The sequence below is a fragment of the Volvox carteri genome (genome assembly GCF_000143455.1).
Source record: "Volvox carteri f. nagariensis unplaced genomic scaffold VOLCAscaffold_18, whole genome shotgun sequence".
Taxonomy (NCBI): domain Eukaryota; kingdom Viridiplantae; phylum Chlorophyta; class Chlorophyceae; order Chlamydomonadales; family Volvocaceae; genus Volvox; species Volvox carteri.
Window position 1 is genome coordinate 783,865 of NW_003307561.1, and position 27,993 is coordinate 811,857.

General features: G+C 55.6%; 4 protein-coding genes across 4 annotated transcripts in view; all 4 read left to right on the forward strand.

Moving 5' to 3' along the window:
* VOLCADRAFT_90770 (uncharacterized protein) overlaps positions 1 to 3,030 on the forward strand; it is a gene marked incomplete at both ends in the record, with an annotated part of 12,544 nt that extends 9,514 nt beyond the window's left edge. Inside the window, 3 exons of the mRNA XM_002950243.1 lie at positions 933 to 998; positions 1,322 to 1,764; positions 2,535 to 3,030. Of these exons, the coding sequence (XP_002950289.1) occupies positions 933 to 998; positions 1,322 to 1,764; positions 2,535 to 3,030 (1,005 nt within the window). The remainder of the gene's footprint in view (positions 1 to 932; positions 999 to 1,321; positions 1,765 to 2,534) is intronic.
* A 459-nt stretch (positions 3,031 to 3,489) lies between these two features.
* On the forward strand, positions 3,490 to 7,769 carry VOLCADRAFT_60400 (uncharacterized protein; the record flags this gene model as incomplete). Its single annotated transcript, XM_002950244.1, has 7 exons — positions 3,490 to 3,753; positions 4,329 to 4,460; positions 4,859 to 5,005; positions 5,349 to 5,444; positions 6,094 to 6,189; positions 6,950 to 7,016; positions 7,507 to 7,769. 7 exons carry the CDS (start codon positions 3,490 to 3,492, stop codon positions 7,767 to 7,769), a joined length of 1,065 nt encoding a protein of 354 aa, XP_002950290.1.
* Positions 7,770 to 10,936: 3,167 nt separating this feature from the next.
* On the forward strand, positions 10,937 to 14,537 carry VOLCADRAFT_117537 (uncharacterized protein; the record flags this gene model as incomplete). The annotated part of the gene is made up of 5 exons (XM_002950245.1): positions 10,937 to 10,952; positions 12,444 to 12,597; positions 12,981 to 13,572; positions 13,849 to 14,004; positions 14,235 to 14,537. The coding sequence occupies 5 exons, from the start codon at positions 10,937 to 10,939 to the stop codon at positions 14,535 to 14,537; spliced, it is 1,221 nt and encodes a 406-aa protein (XP_002950291.1).
* Positions 14,538 to 16,277: 1,740 nt separating this feature from the next.
* VOLCADRAFT_90773 (uncharacterized protein) lies at positions 16,278 to 27,950 on the forward strand (the record flags this gene model as incomplete). The annotated part of the gene is made up of 12 exons (XM_002950246.1): positions 16,278 to 16,660; positions 18,913 to 18,994; positions 20,121 to 20,254; positions 22,666 to 23,001; positions 23,161 to 23,299; positions 23,643 to 23,749; positions 24,481 to 24,556; positions 24,932 to 25,024; positions 25,496 to 25,558; positions 25,955 to 26,050; positions 26,441 to 27,153; positions 27,569 to 27,950. The coding sequence occupies 12 exons, from the start codon at positions 16,278 to 16,280 to the stop codon at positions 27,948 to 27,950; spliced, it is 2,604 nt and encodes an 867-aa protein (XP_002950292.1).
* Between the last annotated feature and the right edge of the window lie 43 nt (positions 27,951 to 27,993).

The window sequence follows — 27,993 nt, forward strand, 5'->3', positions numbered from 1 at the left end:
AAGGTGGTGGTGGTGAGGGCGGTGGTGGTGAGGGCGGTGGTGAGGACGGTGGTGAGGGCGGTGGTGGTGGTGAGGAGGGTGGTGGTGGTGAGTGGGGTGGTGGTGAGGGCGGTGGTGAGGACGGGGGTGGGGACGGTGGTGAGGGCGGTGGTGGTGAGGGCGGTGGTGGTGAGGGCGGTGGTGGTGAGGGCGGTGGTGAGGACGGTGGTGAGGGCGGTGGTGGTGGTGAGGAGGGTGGTGGTGGTGAGGGCGGTGGTGGTGAGGGCGGTGGTGAGGACGGGGGTGGGGGCGGTGGTGAGGGCGGTGGTGGGGAGGGCTGGTGGTGGGGAGGGTGGTGGTGGTGAGGGCGGTGGCGGTGGTGAGGGCGGTGGTGAGGACGGGGGTGGGGGCGGTGGTGAGGGCGGTGGTGGGGAGGGCTGGTGGTGGGGAGGGTGGTGGTGGTGAGGGCGGTGGCGGTGGTGAGGGCGGTGGTGAGGACGGGGGTGGGGACGGTGGTGAGGGCGGTGGTGGTGAGGGCGGTGGTGGTGAGGACGGTGGTGAGGACGGTGGTGAGGGCGGTGGTGGGGAGGGTGAGGAGGGTGGTGGGGAGGGTGGTGGGGAGGGCGGTGGGGAGGGTGATGGTAGGGAAAGGGACGGAGAAGGGTATCTGTTTTCCTATCGTGCTGATGAAAGGCCTTAGGCGGGCCTGTGCTACTGTGCCCTATGTATGCATGTATGTATGTATGTATGTATGTATGTATGTATGTATGTATGTATGTATGTATGTATGTATGTATGTATGTATGTATGTATGTATGTATGTATGTATGTATGTATGTATGTATGTACATGGGTAGGAGTTATTAAACGCACGTGTTTTCGCACACGAGCAGTGCTGCTGATGTGTTTGATCGTACAGACGCACACACGCTGCTCTGCTACTGCTGCTGCAGATCTCCGTGGGTGTCCCCCTGGAGCGCTACCAGCTGTACGGCAGTCTCAGCCGTAGCGGCTACCTGGTAATGCGCCACCCCTCCAGGTGGCTACTGGACCGCGAGGAGCAGCCGGAGCAGGCGAGTGCGTGCTTGTCTGTCTGTTTGTCTGTTTGCGTTTTCGCATATTATATCTTTTGAAAACGAACGGGTATATCTGATGGGGCCATTCATAGGGCCCTTGGCTCCTATTCGCGCCGGTCGTACAGTCCTGGAGCTAGAACATATAACACAATTCTACGGGGATGTCTGGAAGGATATCCCGCTGTAGACGATAGTGCCGTATCGGTACGGATATGCGTTGCCGTATACACGTCGCTGTCGTACACTGTCGCCGTCGTACCATGCAGGTGTGGGGTGGCGGCGCCTGGGCTGCGTGCTACAGTCGTACCCCTGCAGTGCCCGGGGCCCTTCCGCCACAGCCCATGCAGCAACAGCTGGTGGCGGCGCGGGCTGCTACTGCCGCCGCCGCTACTGCCGCCGGGGACGCGGCAACACCGATGGATGTTGAGCTGCCGGGGGGTCCAACGGCGGCGGCGGCGGAGGCGGCAACCGCAACAGATGGACTCCGTGGCGTCGGAGTGAAGCAGCGACCGCCCTCGCAACAGCCACACAGGCTGCCGCCGCCGCGGCGGCGGCGGCTGGCGGTGACGGGCGCCGACCCGGCGTCTCCGCCGCCGCCGCCGTCAGCGTCGTCGCCATCGACTGGATGTCGTGGCTGGTGGCGAGAGGCTGGACCTGACCACCCGCACCTGCAGGGACTGCCTGCGGAGTACTTCCGACAACAACCGCCGTGAGTGTGTGGGGGGGTGTTAACCCCCGTCGAGATTTTGGAGTTGTGTGCTATTGGGTTTTCCACTCCCCCTTCTCCTCCCCCTTCCCCCTTCTCGCCGCCCTCGCAGCCGCCGCAGCCGCCGCCGAACTTCCACCGCTGGGGTTCGTTTTCCATTGACTCGACTCGCCTCATCCTCATTTACATCCCATTGACATTGTCATTGCCATTGTCACCGCCATTGTCACCGCCGTCCGAGGGCCTTTCCCAACCCGCATTGTTGTGGTTGCGCATCCACGAAGTGGGTGATTCATTTCTTCCGTTGACTCCGCCACCGTCTGTGTTCCGTGCTCCGTGTTGTGGATGCTGTTATTGTGGTTGTGGTTTTGCTGTTGTTGTTGTGTTCTTATATCATTATATTTTATTTTATTGTTATCGATATTAACGAGGGGTTGTTACACTACGCTGTGTGGGCGGCTCGTCCTGGGGAAGCGCGACTAGCGCCGTCGGGGACCCGGACCGGACCTGACTGGGGGCCGAAACACAGGAGCACCGAGGGGCCGGGCGCGCGGCTGTACATCCGTCTGTTTGTCCGCGCGCGCCGCACTCACTCACTCACTCACTCACTGACCCACTCACCCCACCCACACACTCACTCACGTCAACCGGGGTCTCTCCGAGCCCCTGGCCCCTGGCTAAGCAACACAGCGGCGGCGCAGAAGACTGCAAACCGTAATGAGTTATTGTTGTTATTGTTGTCGTGCCCTCCATTCCATTCCATCCCCCGGCAGGGGAGTCGTTGCGGACCGGCTTTCGGTGTCACTTCGGACGTCCTTTCCAAACTTGCAGCCCCTGGACCCCATTCGATCGGCGGCGCCGACGGCTGCTGCTGCGGAGGCGGTGGCGGCGGCGAACACCGCGCCTCGTGATGACGCCGAGCCGGTGGCGACTGGCGGCGGCGCCAGGAGCAGCAGCAGCAGTGGTGGTGGGATCTTTTTAGGAATCCCATCAAATAATGCGCATTTGGTGTTTGACGTGTATAAGCCAGGAAGCTTTGTAAGCCGGTACAAGGGTCAGCTTCCTGCCGTACAGACACACGTTGCAATCTGTTCGGCGGCGCCGCCGACGCTGGGAGAGATGCACGCGGCGGACGCTGCAGCTGCGTCCGCTGCAGTGGCGGCTCCAGGGGAGCCTGAGCGGCCCGCCAGCGTTACGTGGGCGACGGTGCTAAATGGCGACGTGGCGTTGTTTAGCTTTGGGGAAGCCGATTTGCTTTGCCTCTTGTAGGAATTGGCGTGGATATGGTGGTTGTCATGGCGTGGTATGATGGTAGCTTGGTCAGGTTTATTCCTTGATGTATATGTGTGTTTGAAAATGGAATCAGCAGAAGTCTTGTGTAGCGTTATCATTTGCTCGTTTATCGCTTGCTTGCTTCTCAAAGACGGGATGGTTGGCGGTTAGTACGGTTCGGTTGTGTGTGCTTGCGAAACAAACCTACCAGAGGCAACTGTGCAGCTTTCATGTCCACAGTGATATTCTACAGCGGTTACTCTAAGGGTATTCATCATTGCTACAACTAGAGGGTCGGATAGCAGAGCGGAAGTAGAGGCTGATCTGCCGTGTTGGCAGCGTCAACGTTTCATTTCGTAACTCCTGTGGTTTATCAGGATCATTATAAAGAATTAAAAGGAGATCTAGCTGCTGATTGCATAAAAGGCTCCAAGATACGCAACCCTTGGGTGCATGATGGCAGACTCGGACGTTCCAGAACCAACACTTCAAAACATTCTTGATCAGCAGGAATTGAAATGGATTTTTGTTGGTGGTAAAGGTGGTGTCGGCAAGACCACGACGTCATCAAGCTTGGCGGTGGCGCTCGCCGAACGCGGCGGACGCGATAACGTGTTGATCATCTCCACAGACCCGGCGCACAACCTCAGCGATGCATTCCGACAAAAGTTTACAAAGACCCCAACGCTGGTCAACGGCTTCACGAACCTGTTCGCGATGGTACGCGCCATTTACATATAACACACAGACACAGAGTTTTTCCCCGCTCTCTCTTCCTGACACCAGGCGACTTGCGGCCCCACTTCTCTTTCCAACTCTCATCTCTCCTTCCCCCTCTCCTTCCCCACTCTTTTCCCTCTTCCCCAACACCGCTTCCCCTCCCCTCCTGTGGGGATACGGCCGTCTTTTTCCTCTGAAACCCATCTGCCTGTCCTGTAGTCACGCAGTCGTCTGCGGTTCTTGGGGTGTTGGGGCAAGCAGCTGTAGGGGGTAGTGGCACGCAGCTGTCTGCATGTGTTTGAGTCTCGTATGTAATGCCCCTTCTCCTGGACTATCCGTCTATTCCTGGTAGCTGCTTCATTCGCCAGTGGTTCGTCTTACCCCACCCCCCACCGTGCCCTCGGGACTCCCGCAGTAAGGGTATTGAGCGTCGGCAATCAGTTCTTCCACCTTGGTGCGGGGACATATAATCACCCCACCCACCCACCCACCCACCCACCCTCCCCGACACTTCCGCCCCTCTCATGCCCCAACCGCCCCCACCTCCCTTCCAACCCCCTCGGCGCTGTGTGTAGGAGGTGGACCCCACTCCGGATCTTGGGGACATGGAGCAGCTGGAGTGGGCCCAGGACTCCTTCCTCACAGAGCTGGCGGGATCCATTCCCGGCATTGATGAGGCCATGAGCTTTGCAGAGGTCATGAAGCAGGTAGGGGTGGGTGCACAGGGGTTGGAGGGGTGGAGCGGTGTAAAGGGGTGGAACGGCCCTCCCCCTTCCCCGCCAACCCCCGCCAACCCCTCCTCCCTCTCTCTCTCCAGCAGCTCGTTCAGACCTCTTGAACACGCCGGCAGCAGCTCACTTCCCACTTTCTCACACACGGTTACCCCCCTCCCCTTCTTGAGGCGTCCTCTGGCACTTGATCCCTTTTGCGCCTCCCTTTGCGCCATGGCCTTGTCCTCCCAGTCCTTTCATTTTCCCTCTTTCCCCCCCCTCACCCCTCCACACCTGGACCACCCATCTTTGGTATCTGCTTCATTCGCCAGTGGTTCGTCTTACCCTCCCGCCATACCCCCCTCCCTGCCTTCCCCACGTACACTCCTTTCAAGGTCCAAACCATGGACTACTCGACCATCGTGTTCGACACGGCGCCCACGGGTCACACCTTGCGACTGCTCAACTTCCCCAACATCCTGGAGAAGGGGCTCAGCAAATTGGTGGCGCTCAAGGGCGCCATGGGGGGCATGATGGGGCAGGTGGGGGGGTGGGGTGGGGGGCCCATGGGTCTGGGGGCTATGTGCTAACACACCTAACAGCGAACATGTCGTACCTGTAGGAGGGCGGAGAATGATGCCTGATCGCTGTTTGACCCCCCTCCCCTCCCCCCCAGCTTCACTCGCTCATGTTTCGTCTTTCCCCTTCTCCCCACCCCTTCCCCTCTCACCCCTCGCCCCACGCCCCTCACTACTGCCAAAGTACTGCCGGTTACGCCAGGCCCCATACCTCATCCCCTACAAGGATTACCTACCTCGCACCTACCACCTCAAAAACCGCCACCAACTGCCTCCCTCACCCCCGGCCCCCTCCCGCATGTGGTAGATGACTCGCATGTTGGGTGTGGGGGGAGCTGAAGGGGAGAACCTGCCGGACCAGCTGCTGGGGAAGGTGGAGGGAATGCTGGATGTCGTACGGAAGGTGAGGAAAATACGAGCATCACCACCACCACCACCGCCTCTGCCACGGGAGGTGGGCAGCAGCAGGGCGGAGAGGAGTCGGCATGGGAAGCCGGATGGGAGGGTAATGGAGGAGACCGGAGGCGGGCAGTGGGGCTGCTATTTGTAGATATGCAACCGCCGTCGTCTTATATCCTATATATATGTATATATATGTATATATATATATATACATATATATATACATATATATATATGTATATATATATATGTATATATATATATATATATATAGAGAGAGAGAGAGAGATGGTGGGACTTTCCGCAAAGGTGGTGAATGGTAGGGGTGGTGGGTGGGTGGATTGAGTGGCGGGGTGGCGGAGAGGGGGGAGGCAGGGGGGAGGGGAGGGAGGGAGCCGTGTGCGCCCCGCCGTCCGGTCGTTTCGCGTTACGCTGCGCTGCACCGAGTGGGCCCCCAACCCAGAGGCATCTTTCGTACGTATGTATGTATGTAAGTATTACGCAGTCCACTTCCACCTACCTCCTCTCTCCCTCACCTTCAACGCCCCGACGACGATGACGACGCGATGCAGTGGGACACAACGCAGTAAGTGTTTTTTGCGACTTATCCCCCCCTCCACACACCCCCACCCCCATTACCCACTCATCAGGTATCAGCCCAGTTCAAGGACCCCCTCCTAACCACCTTTGTGGCGGTGTGTATTCCAGAATTCCTGTCGCTGTACGAGACGGAGAGGCTGGTGCAGGTGGGGGGGGAGGTGGATGGGGCTGGAGGAACGGGGGGGAGCAAGGAATGGGAGGGCGGGAGGGGGGAGGGCGAGGAGATGGAAGTGGTAGTAGTGGGCTGGGTGGCGGTGGTGGTGGGTGGTGGGTTCCAGGGTTTGCGGTGCTGTCTGAAGAAACAGAGCTCTCCTCCCTTTCCCTCGGTCCCTCTGGGTTTGGGCTTTGGACTCGGGCGTTAGTGCCAGATGTGTATGTATGTCATTACAGGGTGGTTAACTTCGCCAGCGGCCCCCTTTCCCGGGGCAGTCCCTGCTCCCCCCTGCTAGAGGGGCACCCTAATCCGTCACCCCATCCGACTTCAGAATCTATTCGTTGGGTTCGGCAACTCACCACCAGCATCCAACCAAACCTAGCGGATCAACGGCGCATCAACTTAGTTCCTGGTCAGCTCGCAAGTTGATATTATCACGTCCTTCATCGTCCATATGATGGGGGGCCACCTCCCAATTCAACACTCCTCAAACACCCGAGGAGCCGGCAGGCGGATTTGAACCCGGGTCGGCGGGGAGCAGAAGTCAGGCCTTAACCTCTGCCAGCCGCCTGCCTATGTGTATGTATGTATGTATGCATGCATTATGTATGTATGTATTTATGTACAGTGATGTAGTACACGATGCAGCGACTGCTCTCCTGTTTCCCCCGGTGTCCCGCTGTGTCGTACTCCTGTGTCGCCGCCTGTTGCTGCTGCTGCTGCTGTTGCTGCTGGTGTTGTGGGCTCTTTAGGAGCTGGCCAAGTTTGAAATCGATTGTCGCAACATCGTCATCAACCAGGTCATCTTTCCGGAGTCCGGTAAGCCCGGGGGAGGAAGGGGGCTGGAGCGGGGGGGAGGGGGGGGGGAGGGGGGGGAGGGGAGGAGGAGGGGGGGGAAGGGGGGGAGGAGGGGGGGAGGAGGGGGGGAAGGGAGGGAGGAGGGGGGGAAAGGGGGGGAAGGCGAACCACAGGGGGGCAGGGGGAAGTGTAAAAGAGGTGGGGACAGACAGAGGGGGACGGCAGGGAAGATGAGGGTAAGGGGAGGGATAAGTGGGTATTACAGCACGTACGTTTCTGGGTAGCGCTCGCGCAACGAAGAGGTGAGAGGTGAGGGTTGAGAGGAGGGCGGTTAAGCGGTTACTGGACGCTGCAAACCGCGGTTAGCGGGCTCGGTCGCCCGCCGGGCCCTCCACCCCGCCTCCCTGCTGTAGAGACATATCGGCAGATGCATTCTATAATTCTCCATCCCCACCCCCGCTGACCGCCACCACCACCGCCCTCACTTCCCCTTCATCCTCCACCCCCTTAGTCGGTACCAGTCGGCTGCTGGAGGCCCGAGTGCGCATGCAGCAGAAATACCTGGACCAGTTCTACGAGCTGTACGAGGACTTCCACATCATGAAGCTTCCGCTGCTGGAGGAGGAGGTCCGGGGCCCGGATGCGCTGCGAGCCTTTTCGGAGAACCTGTTAAAGGTATTGGGGGGGTGGCAGGGTGTGTATGGGGGGAGGGGGAGGGGGGTCCCGAGGACTGCGACGGGCAGGGGCCGCTCCTTGGTGGTATATGAAAAATGAAACAGGAGCGCTGGTACACGGCGACACGGCGCGGCTGTACAGCGCACTGTTTCTTGACGCTCTCGGCTGCGGCTGCCTCCTCCTCTGATCCCCCATAAGCCTGCCGATCTGGTCCCTCTGCCGCCTCTCCATGTTGCCGCCGCCGCCGCCAGACGCCCACTGCCACGGGGTTCCGTAACCGCCAACCCCTCCCTTCACTTTCCCCAGTTTGTCCCTGTCGGACGAAGTGTGTGGGTGTTTTTTTTGCTCCTCCAAACCCCGCCGTCCCCTCCTACCCCCTCGCGCCCACTGCACCCGCTCCCCTCCGGCCCTCAACAGCCGTACTTGCCGCCGCCGCCAGGCCCCAGCAGCAGCCGGGAGGCGGCTTTGGAGGCGGAGGTGGCGGCCCTCAAGAAGCGGGTTTCGGAGCTCGAAGCTCAATTGTCTGCCGCTGGAAAGAAGTGAAGTTGGTGATGAGCGGAAGGCGGGTCCGCAACCTTAAGAGGATTTCCGGCGAGGGTTGGGGTTGAAGATGTGTTTTACTGGGATATGGACATGAGGGCGGCGTGAGGTGGGTCAGGAGGGGGGAGCAAGGAGAATGGGGACATCCGGAAGTCGTCCCGGGGTGGGTTGGGTTGGGGCGGAAAAGGCCGTTTGGGTGGGGGAATGTGGGTGGAACGAGGTGGGAGGAGGTGCGACGTCGGGGTGATGAGAGCTCTGAATATGATATCGGCAGGAGGGCGGAGGAAGGGGCTCTACCAACTGTGCGTCCCCTCCCTCGAGCCGGCCGAAAGGGCATGTAGCCTCCGTAACTGTGCTATTGCTATTGGCAGCATGAAGGTGCGTGAGATTGAGGTTTTCGATGGGATAATGTACGGCGGTTTGTCGTGCTGCCGTATGCAAGTTGCAGAATGATGGTGATGGTATGAGACGTGCCGGGCGGGTTTGTGTGCGGGAGCTGCAGAGGGCTCTAGAGGGTAGTTAGTAGCAACGGAGCTGTGAGCGCAAAGGTGGTGCGATGTATGTCGTCCCCGCAGTCAACCTGCTGCGTGGCTACCGGGGTCCTGCCGCTACTGCTAGCACCTGGAGGTCTGAGGAGACGTGTGTGGCGTCCAATGGACTTATTCATTTTCATGCGCTACGCACTTCTATACATCATTGCTGCTCAGCATACCGAATGCTTCAACTGGCATGGGTGCGCGGGACTGCACCGGTTCGTGGTTTGATTTGATTTGTTTTCCGCCACACACACACATATATGTGCCGGGTGCGCACGTACCTACAAAGGTACTGATAGGAGTTCGGTTCGGTGCATGTTTTAAGCGTAGGAGCGGTAAGGAGGTGCCCGGAAACGACCACATGCTCCTTATCCGCTGAAGGCGCTCCCAGGGGCACCATTATTCAGCCATAAAACTGTACCCGTCAAAACCCACGGGGAACGTGAAGTACGTCCCCCCGCCCGCTTAGCATGCGGCAATGGACGATATGATGCTCCACATGCTGGCCGAATCTCCTCCTCGTTGCTTTCCACGTGAAAGCGATACTGCCTCCGGGACAGCTTCGACGTCAAACAAGAGAGTGGAGCCGCAAGAGAAGGAAGTTGTCACCACCTCACCAGGAAGCTGTTCTCTAACAGCTAGAGATTGCGGAGGGAGTGCGGAGTGCGGGAGGAACGTAACCCTTCTGCCGCCGCTGTAGCGAAATGAGCTCTTGTGTGCAGGCCGAGGTATGCATACACCTTTTACCCTCCTTTCCCTGGTAACCTGTGATACACACAAACAGAATGTACATACAGATAGAAACACAATCGCGAGGCGTGGTTCGGAAGGTTTCTTCCGAACACAGATCAGCAGCATGAGAAATGCACATTTGCCGTAAACTTTGGCAAGTGCTGTGGCCTTATGACGTGAACAAACGTGTGCGCGGATAGTCCATTAAAAACATATGAATAATGACGACGGCCCTACTCTTCACTTGTAGCATGCTATGCGCGTTCGCTATGCGTGCCGACGTAGTGAATAGAGACACAGAGAGAGATGCTCCCTTACAAAACAATCCTAAACACGGGTGTGAGTGTATGACGTGACAGATGGAACTATATCGCCTCGGTGGCCCCCCTGGTTTCCACCAGCTCCACCGTTGCCCGTTCCGTTTCTAAAATGAGGGATGGGCAAGTCCACATGTTTCACTCACCCAAACAGCCCCGCCAAACCTACGAACGAACGTCAAAACGCTCGAATCATCCCGTATCCACAAACACGAATTCAACCGAAAACAAGCCTGTCCAAAAAACACCAACACATCTGACTGAATAGTCATAAACTTCATTGCTCGCTAGTACGTGTCATTTCACACACAACATGGTGGGGGGCCAGACAGCGCCTCTAACTAACCACCGCAACCGTATCCCACATCGCCCGCAGCTCTCACCATAAACAACACAACGATTTTGAGAACAGCGGGGAAATAAACAGCCGCATGGGGTAATGCCATGGGGCCAACCTAAAGCCTCAACTCTCCAGACGACCGAAACCCCTACCCAAGATCTCCCACCGCCATCACAACTACCATCATCATCACCATCGCGCCGTAAGGCCCCCATATCGTCTCAATGCAAAGCCAAAACCGCCACAGCTACTGCCGTACTGCCCCCCCCTCCATGGATGCATGGGCTGGAGCTTCCATTGCACGGAGTTTTCGCTCCGCAGCTGAATGCAGACAGTGTTGGAAAACGAAAAAACTAGACAATTATCAATTTTCTACACAAGCACATGCTGGATGATGGGTCTCATTCTCTGAGATTGTACATCCTGCGAATTGATCTGAATTGCTAAGCGCTCACAGGACTGACAACTGTCGGCAGGTCGGGGGACGGGGGCGGCTGCGAAGGAGTTGCGTGTGCTGTGTGTGAGCTGGTCCTGCAGGCTGTGAGACCTGTTCCTGGTCAAGTAAGTGAACTCGAGCACAAATAAACACGCGAGCGCGTCCTTCACTGCTAGCAGGACCGCACTGATTATTTGGCACCCACAGTCCACATCTCAAACGTTTTAACACATTCTCACTCCGACTCCTTTTATGCGCGAGATGTGAAGACCCTCCCAAACCGACGATGAAGGAAGATTGAGATGAAATCGCTAAATTTCACTTAGAAGTCGTACAGGTGCTACGATAAACGGCAGGGGGACTGAATGACTCGGCCGGCAGGTGGGGTCGGGGCGCCGGGGGGATGCCGTGGCGTCCAAACACCCGTGCAACACATTGTGAGGCACCGTAGGCATCATGTCAGCTGGCCGCTGGGTGTGCCAGCGGCGAGAATTGGAGCGTGCGTCCTCCACTTGCCTGTGACCTGGCCTCTACCAGTCTTTGCAGCCCCGCTAGTTAGGTTGCGCGGAACCACTACCACAAGCAAAACAGCATATAGTGACACGAGCTCTGATCTTTGGTATTTCTTTCTGCGCATAAAGACCAACCCGCCATGGCTCCAGGACACGATGCAGCTGTCCGGCGTGCAACCGTGCGCAAGGGAACGGCCAAATCCGGGCAACCGGTGCATTCAACCGACAATTGAGCGAGTCATCAAGATCTAACGCTGGGTATCCTGCGGGCAAGAAAAATAATAAACAATAATAATAACGATTAGATGCTGTAATAATCTTTATTGCTCTGCTGAACTTGTACTAGGGTGATTTCTCACCTGAACGGACCGTGACGGTAACAAAGATGCGACTTCTGTCCGAAGAAGTTGATTCTCTGCCGATACTGCATACAAACATTTCACTGCCCGCGCTAGCTGTGTTAAGAGCAGGGCATTGTCCCGTCTGAGCGCTCCAACTTTGGTTTGCAGTTCAAATATTTGATCCATAACAGAAGGGGTGAACTGCAGAGATTGCGTTGACGGAGTTGAGGGGATGCATAAAGGGAACATGCAAGTCAGCCATTAAACGAGCACTTGAGCCCGCCAATTCACTGTCAACCAACCGCTTCAATTACCTGGTGCACCAAGCCATCGTCCACATTCATGCTGCAAAGAAGGCATAAACAGGTAATGATCAGTACCCAAGTTCTCTGCGAGCGGTTGAAATGAAGAACGACTCACCCGCCCCGTGGCTTCAGGTCAGCAGTATGGTTTTGAATAGACATTGCTTTTAGTGCGAATGTGTAGGACGTTGGTGCATTCAAGAATCGCGGCAGTCGCGATGCCCAACGTCAAGTTAGGAGTGTACGCCAAGGAAAAGAATGTAGTCAAGCATGATAAACAATAACCTGTAAAGTAGGTGCAATATGGGAAACATATAGCATTTTTGCTACATGTGGGTCGTGGTATAGGTCTACGGGAGTTGGGAATCCGGCATCCCGTGCATACTGTGGGGTTGTTCCTCAGCACGTGTTAAGACGTTAAGAACACACAGCGCAAACAGCAAGCTGTTAAATATAATGGCATCTATCTAAACTGACTCTTGTAGCAGAGCTTTGCGTACTGAACACATCCCCTCATGGTATCGGGCCTGTCGCTTTCAAACGAAAGTACGCGAGAACTTGCTGCGCTCCAGCCACCTATCGATGCTCGAACTTATCCGCGACAACAGAAAGGCAAAGCTATTTGCCTGCCTTCTTCGGGAAGGCGGCTTGGCTACGATGACATGATGGACAGATCTGCTCCCCCCGAGCAGCTCCGCAACGTAATACTACTTCCAGGCAGCCCAGGCTCGCGGCTCTTCTCTCACCCTTCTGTACAGCACCGTGGATTCGTTCCCCGTTGGCGCCTGATTATACTGGAAAGGCCCGGCATAGGGCTCAGCGACCCAGCCCCTGCGTCGTACACATACACAGATTTTGTCTCGGACTTCAGGTACGATGCTTCACGTCAGCTTTTGCCATCTCGATCCCCTGATCCCCTGTTATTACCAAAGATGCATTCAGCGTAGAATTTCATGCACAACATACATTCACATGCACGAGGCGAGGCTTTCCTCCACTTCGCATTCTTTTTCACCTCGCTCTTTTTTTCCTCGCATATCATCTTAGAGAGAGAGCCGTACCATCTCCCTGTCCCCCACGCATCGCTGAAGTCTCCTCCCTTCCGTTTCCTCCTCCCTCATTTTGTTCTGCTGTCCCTTTTCCCTTCAGCATTTTATTCTGCTGTCCTTTTTCCCTTCATCACCACCTGCGTCACTCATTACCTCCATATTAACCCACTTCATTTCCACTTCACTTCATTTCACTTCATTTCAGGGAGTTTTGCACCCAACTGGGTCTCAGCCGCGTCGCCGTAATCGGATTTAGCGCCGGAACCCCTTTCGCCACCGCCATCGCCTGCTGCTGGCGTCAGCTGCAACCGCAGTGCCCATCACAACCGCAACCGCAATGTCAACCGCCAACATCCTCCTCCGCGCCGGGCTGCATCCGGGAGGCCGCGCCCGGCTCCAGGGCCGGCGCAGCAGCCACCGCCGCGGAGGTGGTGGCGGCGACAGCCACGTTGGCGGCCGGCGCGGCCGCTGAGCTCGGCACACATCCGCCGCCGGTACCGCCAGGGCACCACCACCTACTCCGCAAGTCGACAACGGAACAGCAGCAGCAGGAGCAGTGTCAACAGCAGCAGCAGCAGTGCCAACAGCAGCAGCAGCAGCAGTGCCAACAGCAGCGGCAGCAGCAACAACAACAACAACAACACGAGTCGTCAGAGCGTGGACTGGGGCAAGTGGAGGTCGCGCGTGTGGCGCTTGTCTCTGCCATAGGGCCCCCGGACACACCTAACAAGCGGCAGGGCATGGCGCTCGTGTTCCAGGCGGGTCAGCGAAGCAGAGCGGGCCTTTGCTGTTGGAAGGTGTTTCCCCCCCTAGGGAAATAACCCGTGTACTGTGGCTATGGCTATAGCGCCTGTGCTGATCGTTGATCACCCGCACGTATGTGAGCCAACGGAAACAGTGCTGAGCGTGTGAGGTCCACACGGATAGCGTGGATGTACGAACGATGAAGGGGTTTTCCGTACAGTTATTATGTACCGCTAACCCTTAGGGTTGCGAGCTGCACCCCATGCCACCCCATCCTACCCTATCCCAACCAGAACACACACACACCATTCTCATCCCCGGCTCCGCAGATCGGCTACTGGTGTTGCGCCCACGCCCCCTGGCTGGTGGGCTGTCTGGTGCGGAGCAGGGCAGCGGCCTTCAGGAGGAGGCCCGTAACGGTGCTGAGACGGGGCTTAGCGTCGTACAGTGCCAAGGCCGATGTAGAGGCCTTGAAGCGTCCTGAGGTACGGCATGGTACGGCATGTCCGTGTTCTGGAAGGGAAATTGTTTCCAAAACAAACTGCCCAGTGCATACTGGCTTTCATCTTAAGGGCTGTTTCGATGACACAAGCGAATTTGTTGGAACACTAACAAACGGGTGCACAGGCAAACGGAGAAGTAGCTAACTGGAAAACTAACTAATTATTGATTAACTGAAAGGAAAACGAATGGACTCACAATTCTCGGTCTACAGGTAGAGAGGCTCTTTCTGGAGAGCGCACTGGAGATGTACGGCAGATTCCAGGAGGATGCCGTACTGCGTGAGAACCTGCTCATCGCGGGCCAGCCCTGGGGCTTCGACCTGGCAGCCTGCCGTACACCCGTCGCAATCTGGCAGGGCGGTCAGGATCGCGGTTGCACGGCAGCCATGGCGACCCATTTGGCGGTGCGTCTGGGCCCGATGGCACGGGTAAAAGTGATTCCGGAGCAGGGTCACATGCTGTATTTTGATTTATGGCAGGAGGTCGTTGACTGGGTGAACGATATTCTGCCATAGATCAAAGTACAGCATGCAACAGTGCTCCGGAACCATTTTTACCAAATGGGTCGCCATGGCTGCCGTACATAACGGAGAGAGGGAAGAGCAGGTTTCTTGGTTGGAAATTGGGCAGTGGGGGCAATGGAGCGTGCGGTGTATGTGTGTGTGTATGTGTGTTAGTTGGGAATTGGAAGGCCCGGGGAAATGGCAAAAACAACCAGGCTCGCGCAAAATTTGGAAGCGCTCGGCCTAGAAGCTGTGTAATGCTTTAAGCTTACGAAGGGATAAGCAGGATGCCAGCTGCAGTGTGTGCCATGTTGTGGCTGCGTGTTTTGAGAAACTGAGCATCGGAAAGAATCAGACGACGACCTCGAATAGGGCAGCTGATTACCTGGCGACTCGCTGTGGTGGTGGTGGTGGTTGTGATTGCGACGTCATGCTATGTTGAATCCCGAGGAGACCCTTTATACGCGTTTTGATGCGGCGCTGGCGCCTTCAGGTTATTTTTCAAACGCTTTTTTTCGCCACAATAAACACGTACGTAGGTGCATCGCCGCTGCAGCCGTCAACGCAATCCATCGGAGTGCTTAAGCGCGGAGGGAGAGGTGACGTGCAGAGCTTTACAAGCCTCGATGTTGCGTGGTCTTATTTTTCTGAGGGCAACTTTGGGTCGAGCCGGATTGAAAAGGGTTGACGCGGATGATTTTTTCTTTTTTCTTTGTTTCCAAACTCCGGGTGCAAGGGGCCGTTCCTTTGGAATGAAAGGCGCAGGGTCGTCTAAATCGTTCTGTTTCAAAAATTCTGATGCAAATATAAGCATTGGAACAACATAGCTCGAATCGGAGCCCGAATCTATCCGCCCTGTGAGACCCTGCTAGGATGGATATAGGATTCTATTATCGCTCCCATCACAGACTTCGGAACACTCTTCAGAGATTATTATTTTCCTTTGTGTTTGGCGGGTCGCCCTTCAAATCTTAGCGAGGGTCAGCCTTCAAGGCCGCAACGACGCTGTCATCACCTGACAAGCGACAACCATGCCGTACTAATGTGCTTCCTAGGTGTGATTTGGAGTGAGGTTTCCCGCAAGCCGGATCTGCAGCTCGCACCCGGCTCCTTTAAAGTAACTCTATAGCTATTGTGTTTCCGCTGTGTACTGTAAAGGGTGGTGCTCATGACACCACAAACGATTTGAATTATTTCGCTTCAGAGTTCCTGCGCTTAACAGTGCTTCCATTTTACCTGCCTTTTTGGGGGCTACCTGTTCCGTATTTAAACTCAAGAAATTTCCACCTCATACTTCCAGTTAGGAACGGATCCCTAGGGCATCATCGACCGGCATCGATAGAACACCGAGTCCAAGCCTAGAGTCGAAGATATTTTTATTAACCATTTTTTCTCGCATCTTAGCGAAGGAACATGGATCCCTCAACGCTTAGCACCGCGCCACAGCCGCGCTCTTTTCCCTCGGATACAGAATTGTCATCGTCATCTTCGTCGCCATCCTTATCGCAGTCGTTATCAACTTCATCGCCATCCTCGCCATGTTCATCATCCCCATCGTTGTTAGCAACGTCACCTCTGGTCCAGCCCACGCCTTTAAGTCCTTCATCGTCACCTCCCGCTGAATCTGAACTGTCTGCACCGTTCGTGGCGGCGGGGTTAGCCGCGACCGCCGCCATCCGGCCCCTCCAAGACCCAGGAAAGTCCGAGAGATTTGGAAAACCGGAGCCATGCCCATCGCAAAGCCCAGTCATTATGGTAATGGAAAGGGCTGCTTCAGCACCGGCTCCTGCGATGGCAGCGGCGGCGGCGGCGGCGGCAGAAGACGAGCCGTCGGCACCGCCGCCACCGCCGCCGCTGCTCCCATTTCCATCAATGCGCCCGTTTGGCGACGGCTTTACGGCCACGACTGTACTTCAAACAGCCCCTGCGGATCCACGAGAGTCGCGGGCGGCGCTTCCTGTATATTATGATCGACGCGCCTGGCAGCTGCTGCTGAGGTTGGTAGCGGCAGTGATCGCTTTTGCGGCAGTGGGCATGTGGGCGGCGCTGCAGATTGTGGTGATGGTGGGTGCAATGCGCCTGCTTGTGGTATTGGCGGCGTCAGAGGCAGCTTTCCTCATGTATTATCGCCGCAAGTAAGTACGGCATTCATATGCGGTATCGTGTACGGAGATGTGCGGCATGCTGTACATGGAAAACCCTCGGGATGACACACAAGGAAGCCTGGAAACGATACAAACGGTGGAATTCCTAAAAAATCTTGCGTTTGAATCGGGGCCTGATAAGGCACGGATCATTTTCCGGGATTAAATGCTGACGTGTCGCCTATGGTGTCTTAGGGTTTTTGAATGTCCCATATCTGGGGATGTGGTATAGCGGGTGGTTGTCTTGAGCAGCGGTTGGGTAGGGAAGAAAGGTTTCCTTCCTTTTCCAAACCTGAACAAACCTGAAATATGACTGGGAGCCGAGATTGGTAGTTATCGCGATTTCGCAGCTGTAACTGCTGCAATGCTCCGTGCTCTTGCAGCTGCAGCTCATGAGCCTCTTGGCTACTCTGGGCCGTGAAAACTCAGCAACCTCAGAATTCATGTCTTAAAATTTTATCCTTGGGGTCTTAAAACTTAAATGCGACAGTTACGACAATGCATGCACAGCCAACGCCCAATCAGTGGGCAGCGGACAAGTTTCATGCATGCAGCACATGCGCGAAAGTTGCGATATGTGCCTGTTACGATTCATTCTCCTATACGCTGTAGAATGCGAAACTTTCAAATGTCTTTGGCCCTTTGAAAGGATTACGAAGTCAAAGTGCAGCGTGGGCTAACGATTTCACAGCTAGTTCGCGTGATTAGATCTTCTTTCCTGCTGTGAAGCAATAGATGTAAGATACCGTATTTTAGCTGACAACATCGTTGAGGTAAGCGTTAGTGGGCGGGTTGCCGCTTTTCCACCGCGATATGTCGGCGACGCGGCGTAATGAATGGATGAATGGTGATCGGGAACTTCATGACCTGCAGTTTGGACATAAAATACTTATCATGGAAAAGTATGCGCCAACCGGGATTTGCACCCGGGCCGCTCGCGTATCTCCATATTGGGAGGCGAGTATCCTGCTACTAGACTATTGGCGCAGGGATGTAGTTTTCCAAGAGTTTGCGATATAATACTTCAAACATCACAAACGCACCACGAACGCCAACGCACGCCCAAACGAACCGTCTTCCCAGTTGTGCCCCTAGCCCTCGGAAAGGAGAGCAAGAACAAAGACAGAAGCACTGACGTGTTTCTGTCTTTGTTTTACTTGCTCTCACTTTCTTCGAAAACATCACAAATCATACACACACATACACACACATCCGCTAGATTTGGTTGGATGCTGGTGGTGAGTTGCTGAACCCAACGAATACATTCTGAAGTCGGATGGGGTGAACGGATTAGGATGCCCCTCTAGCAGGGGAGAGCAGGGAACTGCCTCGGGAAAGGGGGCCGCTGGTGGAGCTTAACCACCCTGTACCGTACTGCTACGAATTCTTCGCGCCACACCGTTCGTGGGTACCCCAAAAATGTAGCTGGAATTTTTCGTTTTGTTACACCAATTCGCGAGGGCTGTCAGTTTTTATGGCACACATTTGTTTACGTGAACACACATTTCGCGGGGCTCCAGGGAAGCCACAACAAGGAGCGACAGCGTCAAAGCTCCCAAACTGCTGGACAGTTCTGGCTTATCTACACCATGTACACGGCGTACGACACATTCGTGCCAGACAGTCTCGCGACAAGCAAATAATTTTCCCCATAGAGCTTTTTCCACTGTGACACACTTCGTGGCCCAAAACGAAAGGTGTGGCGCGAAGAATTCGTAGCAGTACGGTAACGACATCCACACACATACACAAGGACCTATGCCTCTAAATGCAAAACGTTAAAAGTGTCGTTAAGAGGGTGTTTGTTAAGCCTTTCGACTGGTGCCCAAGTCTCTTTGGCTGGTTCCTCCTTCTTCGGAGTGTGTTCGGAAGTTATCCCTTCGCATCCTGTTTCGCCGACAGCGTTGCTTGCCACCACTTTCCCACAGCCCTGACGTGTCCCGCACAACACAACACAGCACAGCACAGCACAGAGATCATTACAGCACAGAAAACCTCACTTGGCTCGAATGAATTCCCGGATGGATTGCTCATTTCCTTGTTGCCTTTGTTGGCAACGGGCGTTACCGACATTTAGCTACCACATATCTCGCCACGTCGCCCCTAAAGCGCAGGCGAATAAATGGCGGCTAGATATCGTAGTAGATCCGATTAGATCGCCGGCAGTGCTGTCCGCACCCAAGCAATTCTACATCTTCGGAGCTCGGCCAACCACCATCAACCACCAACTTCCACACATGCAGGTATAAGCTGCTTAACGCCCAACCGCTGAGCCATGCGCCCGAACGACATGACGGGCTGGCCGCCTTCAATCGGCTGCTGCAGGTGAGGCTGAGATGAAACTTTTGCTTCACGGACAATTTCTTGCAAAACGGTCCGAACCGCTTGCCGGCAACACCTCCCAACAATTATGTTTACAAACATGTCACACGTCTACAAATATGTAAACACAAGTTACACATGTTGCATGTTTACATGTTCTGTGGATTATTAATTATCAATTAATAATTATATATAAATATTACATTATATATTTCATAATTTAATCTTGTTGTATTATATTATATTATATTATATTATATTATATTATATTATATTATATTATATTATATTATATTATATTATATTATATTACATTATATTATATCATACATATTATATATTAGTGGAGGGGAACCCCAGTGGGATAATGATAATGACAATTGAAAACTATAACGAAACGGAAGCGGCAGCACATGTCTGAAGAGGGGGAAGGTAGCTGTCGTACAGTACGGCACTCCCAGCATCTCGGCTTTTTCGGTGGCTGCACAGCTGCTTTTCTGTTCTACAGAAGAAGCCAAAAGTTTAACGCAGGAAAGCTAAAAAGCGAGGCGAGCTCCGATCTCAGGTCGAGAGGACCAGGTAACAGAGCACAACCCAGGCAACAGAAAACTACCTCTTCAGATGGACCCAGAAACAGTATTCTTAGGTTTCCCAATGCAGTGCAGTGTACGGCAGTGTAGTGTACAGCAGTGCAGTGCACGGCAGTGCATTGCAGTCCTTTGTGGCCCCCGATGGCCCCCTATCCCCCTGCTGCCGGGGTGTTCTGCTTGGGTTGCATCTGGGGCTCCCGCCTGGTGATGCCTGCCACCGGGCCCGGTCACCCACCGACCCAACTTCCCACCTGCGGCCGGATTTACTGCGGCCCTGAGAGTACACACAAAAAACCTATCTTAACCGTGTTGACGGTCGAGCTACCTCTACTGCTACTACTCCTACTCGTACTACAGTGTTGTGCATGTGTGTGTAAGTTCTCTTAATGAACGGAGCCCCTCCTCTTTGAGAGGAGGGCGCGGTGGAGATGTGCGTGTGTGTGCACGTGTGTTTTGTTTGGTCGCTTACCCAAATGGATGATGGTGCTGCACATCTCAATTCAGTTATACATACATACATACATACATCCGTGACGCAGGTGTGTCGTTTCTTTCAGCACAAGATCGATGCGCGAGCCTACTTGTCGACTTGGTTCTGTGGGGCCGATTATCGTCTCATCCGCCGGGACAATGTGGCCGACCTCATCGCGTACGGCTTCTGGTACATGAGCAGGTACGACGTGCTGTGTACGGCACATGCCCTGTACGGCACGGCAGCCCGTTATTGAATGCTATGGCACACCTGAAGCTAGTACCATGCCACATGCATACATACATACATACATACGTACATACATACATGCATATGCACGCACACGACGCGGCGCAGGGCCGAGATGGAGGCAGCTGGTCTGGGCCCCGTGTTGCAGCAGTGTGTCAGCCGTCTGGAGTCCGCCTTCCGCATGGTGTTGCCCCCGGGCTACCAGCCGGGGCTCAGGTGCATGTTCCACCTGTGGGAGCCACTCAGGACTATTTACAGGTCAGTCGGGTGCTGCCGGGTGTCGGGGTTCGGGGGGGGGGAATCCTGGAGGGTGTCGGGGTTCGGGGGGGGGGATCCTGGAGGGTGTCGGGGTTCGGGGGGGGGGGGAAATCCTGGAGGGTGTCGGGGTTCGGGGGCGGGAATCCTGGAGGGTGGCGGGTTTTAGGGATGGATTACTTACATGCTGGAGTTTTGGGGGGTTTGGGGGGGAAGAGGAAGGTCGGGAATGCAGTCAGGTGGCATCAGCTGAAGATGAGCAACCAAGCGGCTGTCCATTCCCTGGACAGGAAGACATCATATGCGCTCCAAGGAAATCAGGAATGAACTGCCGCCTTCCGGAAGGCGCCCAAAGTCCGGAACTGCCCCTAGTGAGGGAATCCTGAGCGATGATGAAGCCATATCGACCCGGGGTTTCGGAAGTAAAGCCCCATTATTGCGTTACGGACCACATGTTGGGTGTCGTCGTCACCGTCGTCATCGTCATCGGGTCTCGTAATAATATTGCCATTGAGGCCCCCTTAATATCCAGCGTAATGCAGACGAGCTGTATCTACGGAAGGAAAAAGCTGTATGTACTCCAAACATAGAAACTAACTAAATTACAGCTGTGTAACATGTACAGCTGTCCTACATAGCCTAAGAGCAAAAATAATAAAAGGATGTACTATTAGTAGCCTAGCCCTTTGCCACAAACTCAAACAGCGAATGCGAGATGTGCCCGGAAGCCCAACACTAAGGAAACAACGTGAAGCAGGGGTACACTAAGCTGCAGACTAAACGATATATATATATATCGCAACGACAGACCGGTCGCTACGATGACCTTCGAGCAGCAATGTGATTAGTTGGCATGTGGGAAAGAAGCGGAATACGGGTTTTAGCATGACGGGGGGTAGAAGGAAAGAGGAGGAGGGAGGAGGGCGGTTACAAGTTACAAGTTTCGCACGCAAGTGGGGGGTGTGTCCGTAAAAGCGGGGGGGCCCATGGACGAAAATGGTGGAAAGACGGAGCGGACTGGTTAGTGCCGGTCGTAACCATACCCCGCGTAAGCAGCATGCAGCATGAAACAGCGATCGAGCGGGCGAGACGAACAGCAACATGACTGGGGCGACTGGGGGAGTCAATTGTGTGTGTGTGTGTGTTACATGGTTGGGGGGTGCGTGACCCCATACCTGTAAGACTACCCATACGAGCCGAAGGCCCAAGGGCAATACTACAACGCCTAAAAGCCACGGAGAAAAGGAAAAACACCGCACATCAGCCCAGACTAGCGTCCAAAGGGGGTAACTGAGTTTCGGTGAGCCCACATACGTTCCAACATCCTCGCCAGACGTGCTGGTTCCCATTTCATGGCCTCCAACATGCTCTGTTGATGATCGGATCCCTCTTCAGCACGAATATCATTATAGGCAGGGCATTCCAGTAACACGTGTTTTTCATCCTCGACTTGGCGACACAACAGCGGCAAAACCGCTGCCCCCTGGGGACATGGTACTTGCCCCTTCGTGCTCTGTTTGCCTCCAAAGCCCAGCAACATAAACGAAACTGCATTAGCTTACGATGTGCTAAACGAGGAATGAAAACCTTAGCATGTGTTGGCCACATGACGGCTGCGGCTCCCGAAAAGGGCAGCCCCATCCAGTGCTTATACTTCGCCATTTGCACTCCCGGTTGCTTCCCATCTGATGGGTACTCCTCTGGCAAGACAGTCAGATGCGCATGGTCCCAGCCGCTCATCAAACGCTCTCTTAGTGCCGTTATCATCGCTCCTTCGGGTAGAGGTCTACTCAACAACCAGTCAACACGCTCCTTTACCCCCACGACTTCTTGCGGTATTCCGCTCCAAATGTTGCACTCCAAAAAGGAAAACAGTCGTAACATTGAGAATCCCCAACCCTCCCATTCCGGGTCGGTCAGGGCATCGGTTATCTCCTGCCGTAAAACGGCATGAGCAATGGATCCCACTTGCTTTTGAAGGCGGTTCCAGAAACGGAGTCAATTGGCCGCTTCCTTCGTCAAATTTTCAAAAATGGGCAGTGCAGTGTTCCGTCCGTTTAAATTTTTCTTCTCCACACGCCTGCAAACCTGCCTCCGCCCCCACTCAGGCCCCTCCTGTTCTACGGCTTTACGGAATGCATGGCGTTGCTCACCAAGACGCTGCTCCTAGCCCTGGGTTGCGACATTCACATCGATCCCGTCACGGGCCTGATGGTGGCTACTGCCGGACTGGACGAGCATCTCTGGAGCCACCAGGGGGGGGCTCGCCGCCGCCGGTGCAGCGGCGGCAGTAGCAGCGGCGGCAGTAGCTTTAGCGGCTCGGCGGTGGCGGCGGAGGCGGCGAGTGTTAGCGACAATTTTAAGAACGCAGGGAAGAGCGGATCCACGCGCTGTACGATGTTGGACGATCGATCTGCCGTACTAGCTGGTTGGGATACGAAATCGTACGCCAAGAAAAGTGGCTTTGCGGTGGCGGCGGCGACGGGCCAGGGCGCTAACGCCGCCGCCGCCGCCGCCGCCGCCGCCACCGCACCTGCTGTCACTCCGGTACTGCTGCTGCACGGCGTCGGACTGGGGCTATTGCCGTACATTAACCTGGTCAGGTGTCTCCTGGCGGCGGGCTTACCGTTAGTAGCGGTTGAGTACAAGCACGTGTCCATGAGATGGTGTTCCATCATTCCCTCGGCCGATGATATTGCAGCGGGCGTGGTGGGGCTTCTGGACAGGCTGGGACTGGAGCAGGTACGACCGGAAGTACGGTGTTACGTGGCAACAGTACGGCAACATATAAGAGTATAAAAAATTTTGATTGATGATCTTGGAGCATCTTCATCTTGTGTTGTGTTGGCTATTGTTGCGTGTGGCCGCATGTCTGTACGGCGGCTGCATACTTCACCAATGCTGCTTTTAGTGTCTCAAGAGCTCTCCATCACCAGTACCACCAGCACATATACATATACATGCATCTACGTACATACATACATACGTACATACATACCCACATGTTTCCCGCCCCGCCGGATTTCCCTCCGCCCCAACCCCCCCACGCCGACCCGGCTGTCCTCCCCCTCCCCCCTCTCATAAGGCCTGTGTGGTGGCCCACTCGTACGGCACCTTTGTGGCTTCCCGCCTCGCCCAGCTGTACGCGCACCGCATGCAAAGCATGGCGCTGCTGGATCCCGTCTGCTTCGGGTAGGGGGGACCCCCGGGTAATTCGGGAAGAGAGGAAGTGCGTGTGTGTTTGGGGTGTTTCTCCATTGACCCGGGCCGCGAAGCGTAAGGGCAGGAGAAGTGTGCTGTGCGCAAAGCATGTAGTTTGGGTATGTGTACTTGTGTATTATGTGTGTATGTGTATGTATGTGTGTATGTGTATGTATGTGTGCATGTATGTGTATGACTTAGATTACACTGTGGGCCGCGAGAGCCGGGGGCCGAAGCCGAAACACAGCGCAAGGGTCGGGAGCACACAGCACAAGTCGGTTAGTCTTGTGTGCTCCCGACCCCGACTCAGTGTATGTATGTGTATGTGTATGTGTGTATGTGTGTGTATGTGCCTCCGCCTGCCTGTCAGCCTGCACGCCTGCAGTTATGTCTATGTATGTATGCATGTATATCTGTATGCTTATGTATGTCTGTATCTGTGTGTATGAAGGGTCGGGACCTGGGTATACAGTGACGGACGGAACCAAGGAGACGGTTTGAATAGTCACCGTGAACCCGATCACCGGATCCCGCCGGGTCACCCGATCGATTCTGACTGGGAACGGGGTACGCTAGGCTGAGTGGGGGTTAACAGATCCGGGTTCTGCTCCCGAATCCCCAATATCCCTGGACATGAAATCCCCCCTCCCGATTTTCCCACTCCCCATAAACACATATTCATACGTACATACGCACATATATACATATACACATACACGCAGTATGTTCATGCCCCACCTCCTGGCCAACTTCATCTACCGCGAGCCGCGAACCACCACCATCAACACGTGGTTCAAGGTATGACTTGGATTTCCATATTTTTAGGCAGGGTACGTGGTACGGCATGGTACGGCTTGCTCTGTAGGGCGAGTTTGTACGAGCAGAGAGAGCCGAGTACTTAAGGACCTGTGGTGACCTGTCCCTCGACCTTTTTGGGGCCACCACTTCACACCGCCTTTCCATCCGCCAAACCTTTCCCCTGTATATGGATTCTGTCTGACCGTCCCCCTGTTTTATGTAGTACATCACGAGTGTTGCAGTCTGGTCATCTGTAAGTTGCCTTTCCGTTGGCCGTTGGCCGTTGACAGTACAAAACCAGCCTTGCAAATATCGTCCTTGATGAATGTACGGCGCTGTACGGACGCTGTGCCACACGCACGCACACACGTGCAGGACGTGCTGTTCAATTTCGTGTCCCGGGACCTGCATTGCGCTGCGGCGCTGTGCCGCCGGTTCTATTGGTCGGATGTGAATCTCTGGCCCCAGGTGACGATATGTCTCGCAGGGTGCGGAAGGGTGGGGGGAGTAATGCCCTGCCCCGGGGAGGGGAGGAGAGTCTGTGTATTTATCTGTGTCTGTGTGTGTCTGTGTGTGTCTGTGTGTGTCTGTGTGTGTCTGTGTGTGTCTGTGTGTGTCTGTGTGTGTCTGTGTGTGTCTGTGTGTGTCTGTGTGTGTCTGTGTGTGTAAAGCTTTAATGGGGGGCTGAGGTTGCGCCTTGCACTCGGGAGGCGGAGAGGCGGGGTGAGGTCGGGGTGTTGCGGATCATTGATTAGGCGTAAGAGGGCCCTATTGCCACAGGTCCACAAGAGGTCCAAGGCAACTAACTAACCTAACTAACTAACTACAACTGCAGTTTATTAACATGAAGGAAAACTTGTCAAAAGAAGGAAACGATTGTGACGAAAGGATGCGTTAGGAGTACGATTTTTCACTTTAATTGGATTTGTACGGACGCAGGACATTCCTGGCCGTACACTGGTCGCTATCGCCGGCCACGATCAGCTCATCCACGTGGACGAGGTAGGCGGGGGGTACTGCACTATGTACGACAGCTGTACAGTACGGCTATTGGATGTCATTAGGCGGCTTCGTGTTGGAGCGCCTTGTGCGCTTTGCAGCCCCGAAAAGGAGATACGCCACCATCGCTGCAGCAGCTGCCGCTACTGCTATTGCTACTGCTACTAGTGCTGTAGCTGCTGCTGCTGCTCCTGTCACTACTGCTGTTCGTGCAGATGCCGTTGTCATGGACGCAACAATTCTCCGCGGTCCGAAGACTATCCGCCACCAACTAACTTTCCGGATCATCACCCTAAGCAACTCCCAACCAACCCCAGGAACCAACTGCATGCTGGCGCTCGCATTAACCCGTTTCTTTGTTGTCTGTCTGTCTGTCTGTCTGTCTATCTATTTGCCCAGGTGCTCGATCACATCCAGCACTACGCTGCCAAGATCTTGTACCACCCCAACCACACTCACGCGGAGTTGCTCATGGACCTCAACTGGCAGCAGCAGGTGCGAGTGACCCCCCTCCGTGAACCCCTCGGAAGGGGGAGAGAAAAAGGGAGGGTCGCGATTGAGGAGGGTATGTGGGTTAGGAAGGAGCTAGGAACAACGTGCCGTATACACCAACACCGTTGATGTCACTTGTTGGATCCAAGTACGACAAGAGACGAAAAAGTGGCCACTTGTTGCATCAACTGATTGCGAATATCCCCCCAACTCGGGCCGAGTTTCTCGTTTGTTAGGTTTTCCTTCGGGGAATACTTCGGCCGAAGGCTGCGTGTAAACCACAAACTTACGTGAGGTATGTAGTTAAGGTTGGCCAAAATTCAAAATGTTTTATAGTTCAAATTATTTTTTTCGTTTTGTTATTTCATGATAAAAAATATCGTGGACGTGAAGGTCCTGGCGGACATCGTTGCCATGGCAAGCAGCGGCGGCGGTATTGCCGGCGCGCGGGAGGTGCAGCGCCGTCTGACTACAATGCCCGCCGCGGCCCTGGCGGCGGAGGCAAGTACGGATGCTCCGCCGCCAATGTCACTGGGGGAGGCGTTGGCCACAACAGGACCCGGCGTCGTACGGCGCGTCACCACACACCGCCAGGTGAACATAGCGGCGCCGCCGCAGGTCGTGCAGACGCAGCAGGTGGCTTTACCGTACGGCGCCGCCGCGGCGGCAGCGACGGCAGTAGAAGAAGGAGGCAAGGAAGAAGGGCATGATGACGTGGCAGCGCTGGCAGCGGCGCTGAGTGAGCAAATCGGCCAGGCGCGGGAACGGCAACAACAGAACGGTACGGGGACGGCGATGGTGAACCCGCCGTCGCCGCCGCTGCTGATGCCGACGCCGTCAGACACTGCGCAAGGCGCATCAGCATCAGCAGTAGCAGCAGTAGAAGGGAGATCTGGGGCCGGCAGCCCGCCACCGCCGCCGCCGCATGCTGTCGTATCGCCAAACCTGGGTGCCGCCGGCGCCTCCACCAGTTCTAACGTTGCGTTGCCTCAGCCGTCGGCCCCCTCGTCCACCCCCACATCTTCATGGTCCGCGGCAGCTAACTCTGCGGCGCGGTCGTACGTTCCGCGGAGGTGTACCGCGGCGGCCAGGCTGCAACATGGCAGGTGGGGATGGGGAGTTCGACCGACTGGTGGCTCTGGCAGGGTGGGTTGAGTGGGTCCGTTAGTAGTGCGGGTTTGGTGCGTGAGTGGGTTATATAGGGGCCGGGGTAGGTCGGAACTCGTTGCTGCTTTTGCTCATGCTGTGGCGCTGACCTGCTCTATGCCTCATCACCCATTTATAATAAACGGCGTGTCTGGCAAAGCCAAATCCTTTCCTCCCTGGTGTTTTGGTCTTTGGGGGTCGTTCTCCGTCCGCTGCAAGAGGAACAGAGGCGCCGGAACTGTGTTTCTTAGGGTCCCGGGAGCCCAGTCGCTCAGACCACACGCATCCATGTGCCGTGCCGTGCTGTGCCGTGCCGAACCGTTTTACTCCTTTCTGGGGACCACTGTACGACATAATGTTGTACGATTTTGCCAGCGGCGGGCCGAGCCATGAGGAAGTGCTGCTCTTGGAGCTGGCGAGCGCTGGGCTCAACCGCGCCGTACTGATCGCGTCGCCAACGGCGGCGGCGGCGGTGCCGCCACCGCCGCTGCCGCCGTCGCTGCGAGGAGCTGTGACGGCAGCCGCCGGTGGCGGTGGCGGCGCCGCCGCCGCCAGCCTGTCTGGCTGTCTACGTCGCCTCCTCCCCGCGATCAGCGAGGTTCGTGAGGAGGCCTCCGGTCCGAGCTCACCAGTGCGACTGGTGCCGCCGGTGCCGTCGGCATTTGCGGCGGCGACCGCGGAGGTGCCGTCGTACTTCCCGACCCGCATGCCCCGCGGGGCAACGGTGATCCGCCCGCGCCGTACAATGACGAGCTAAAGTACGGGATGGTGATTCTGATGGTGCTGGTTGAAAAGGCGCC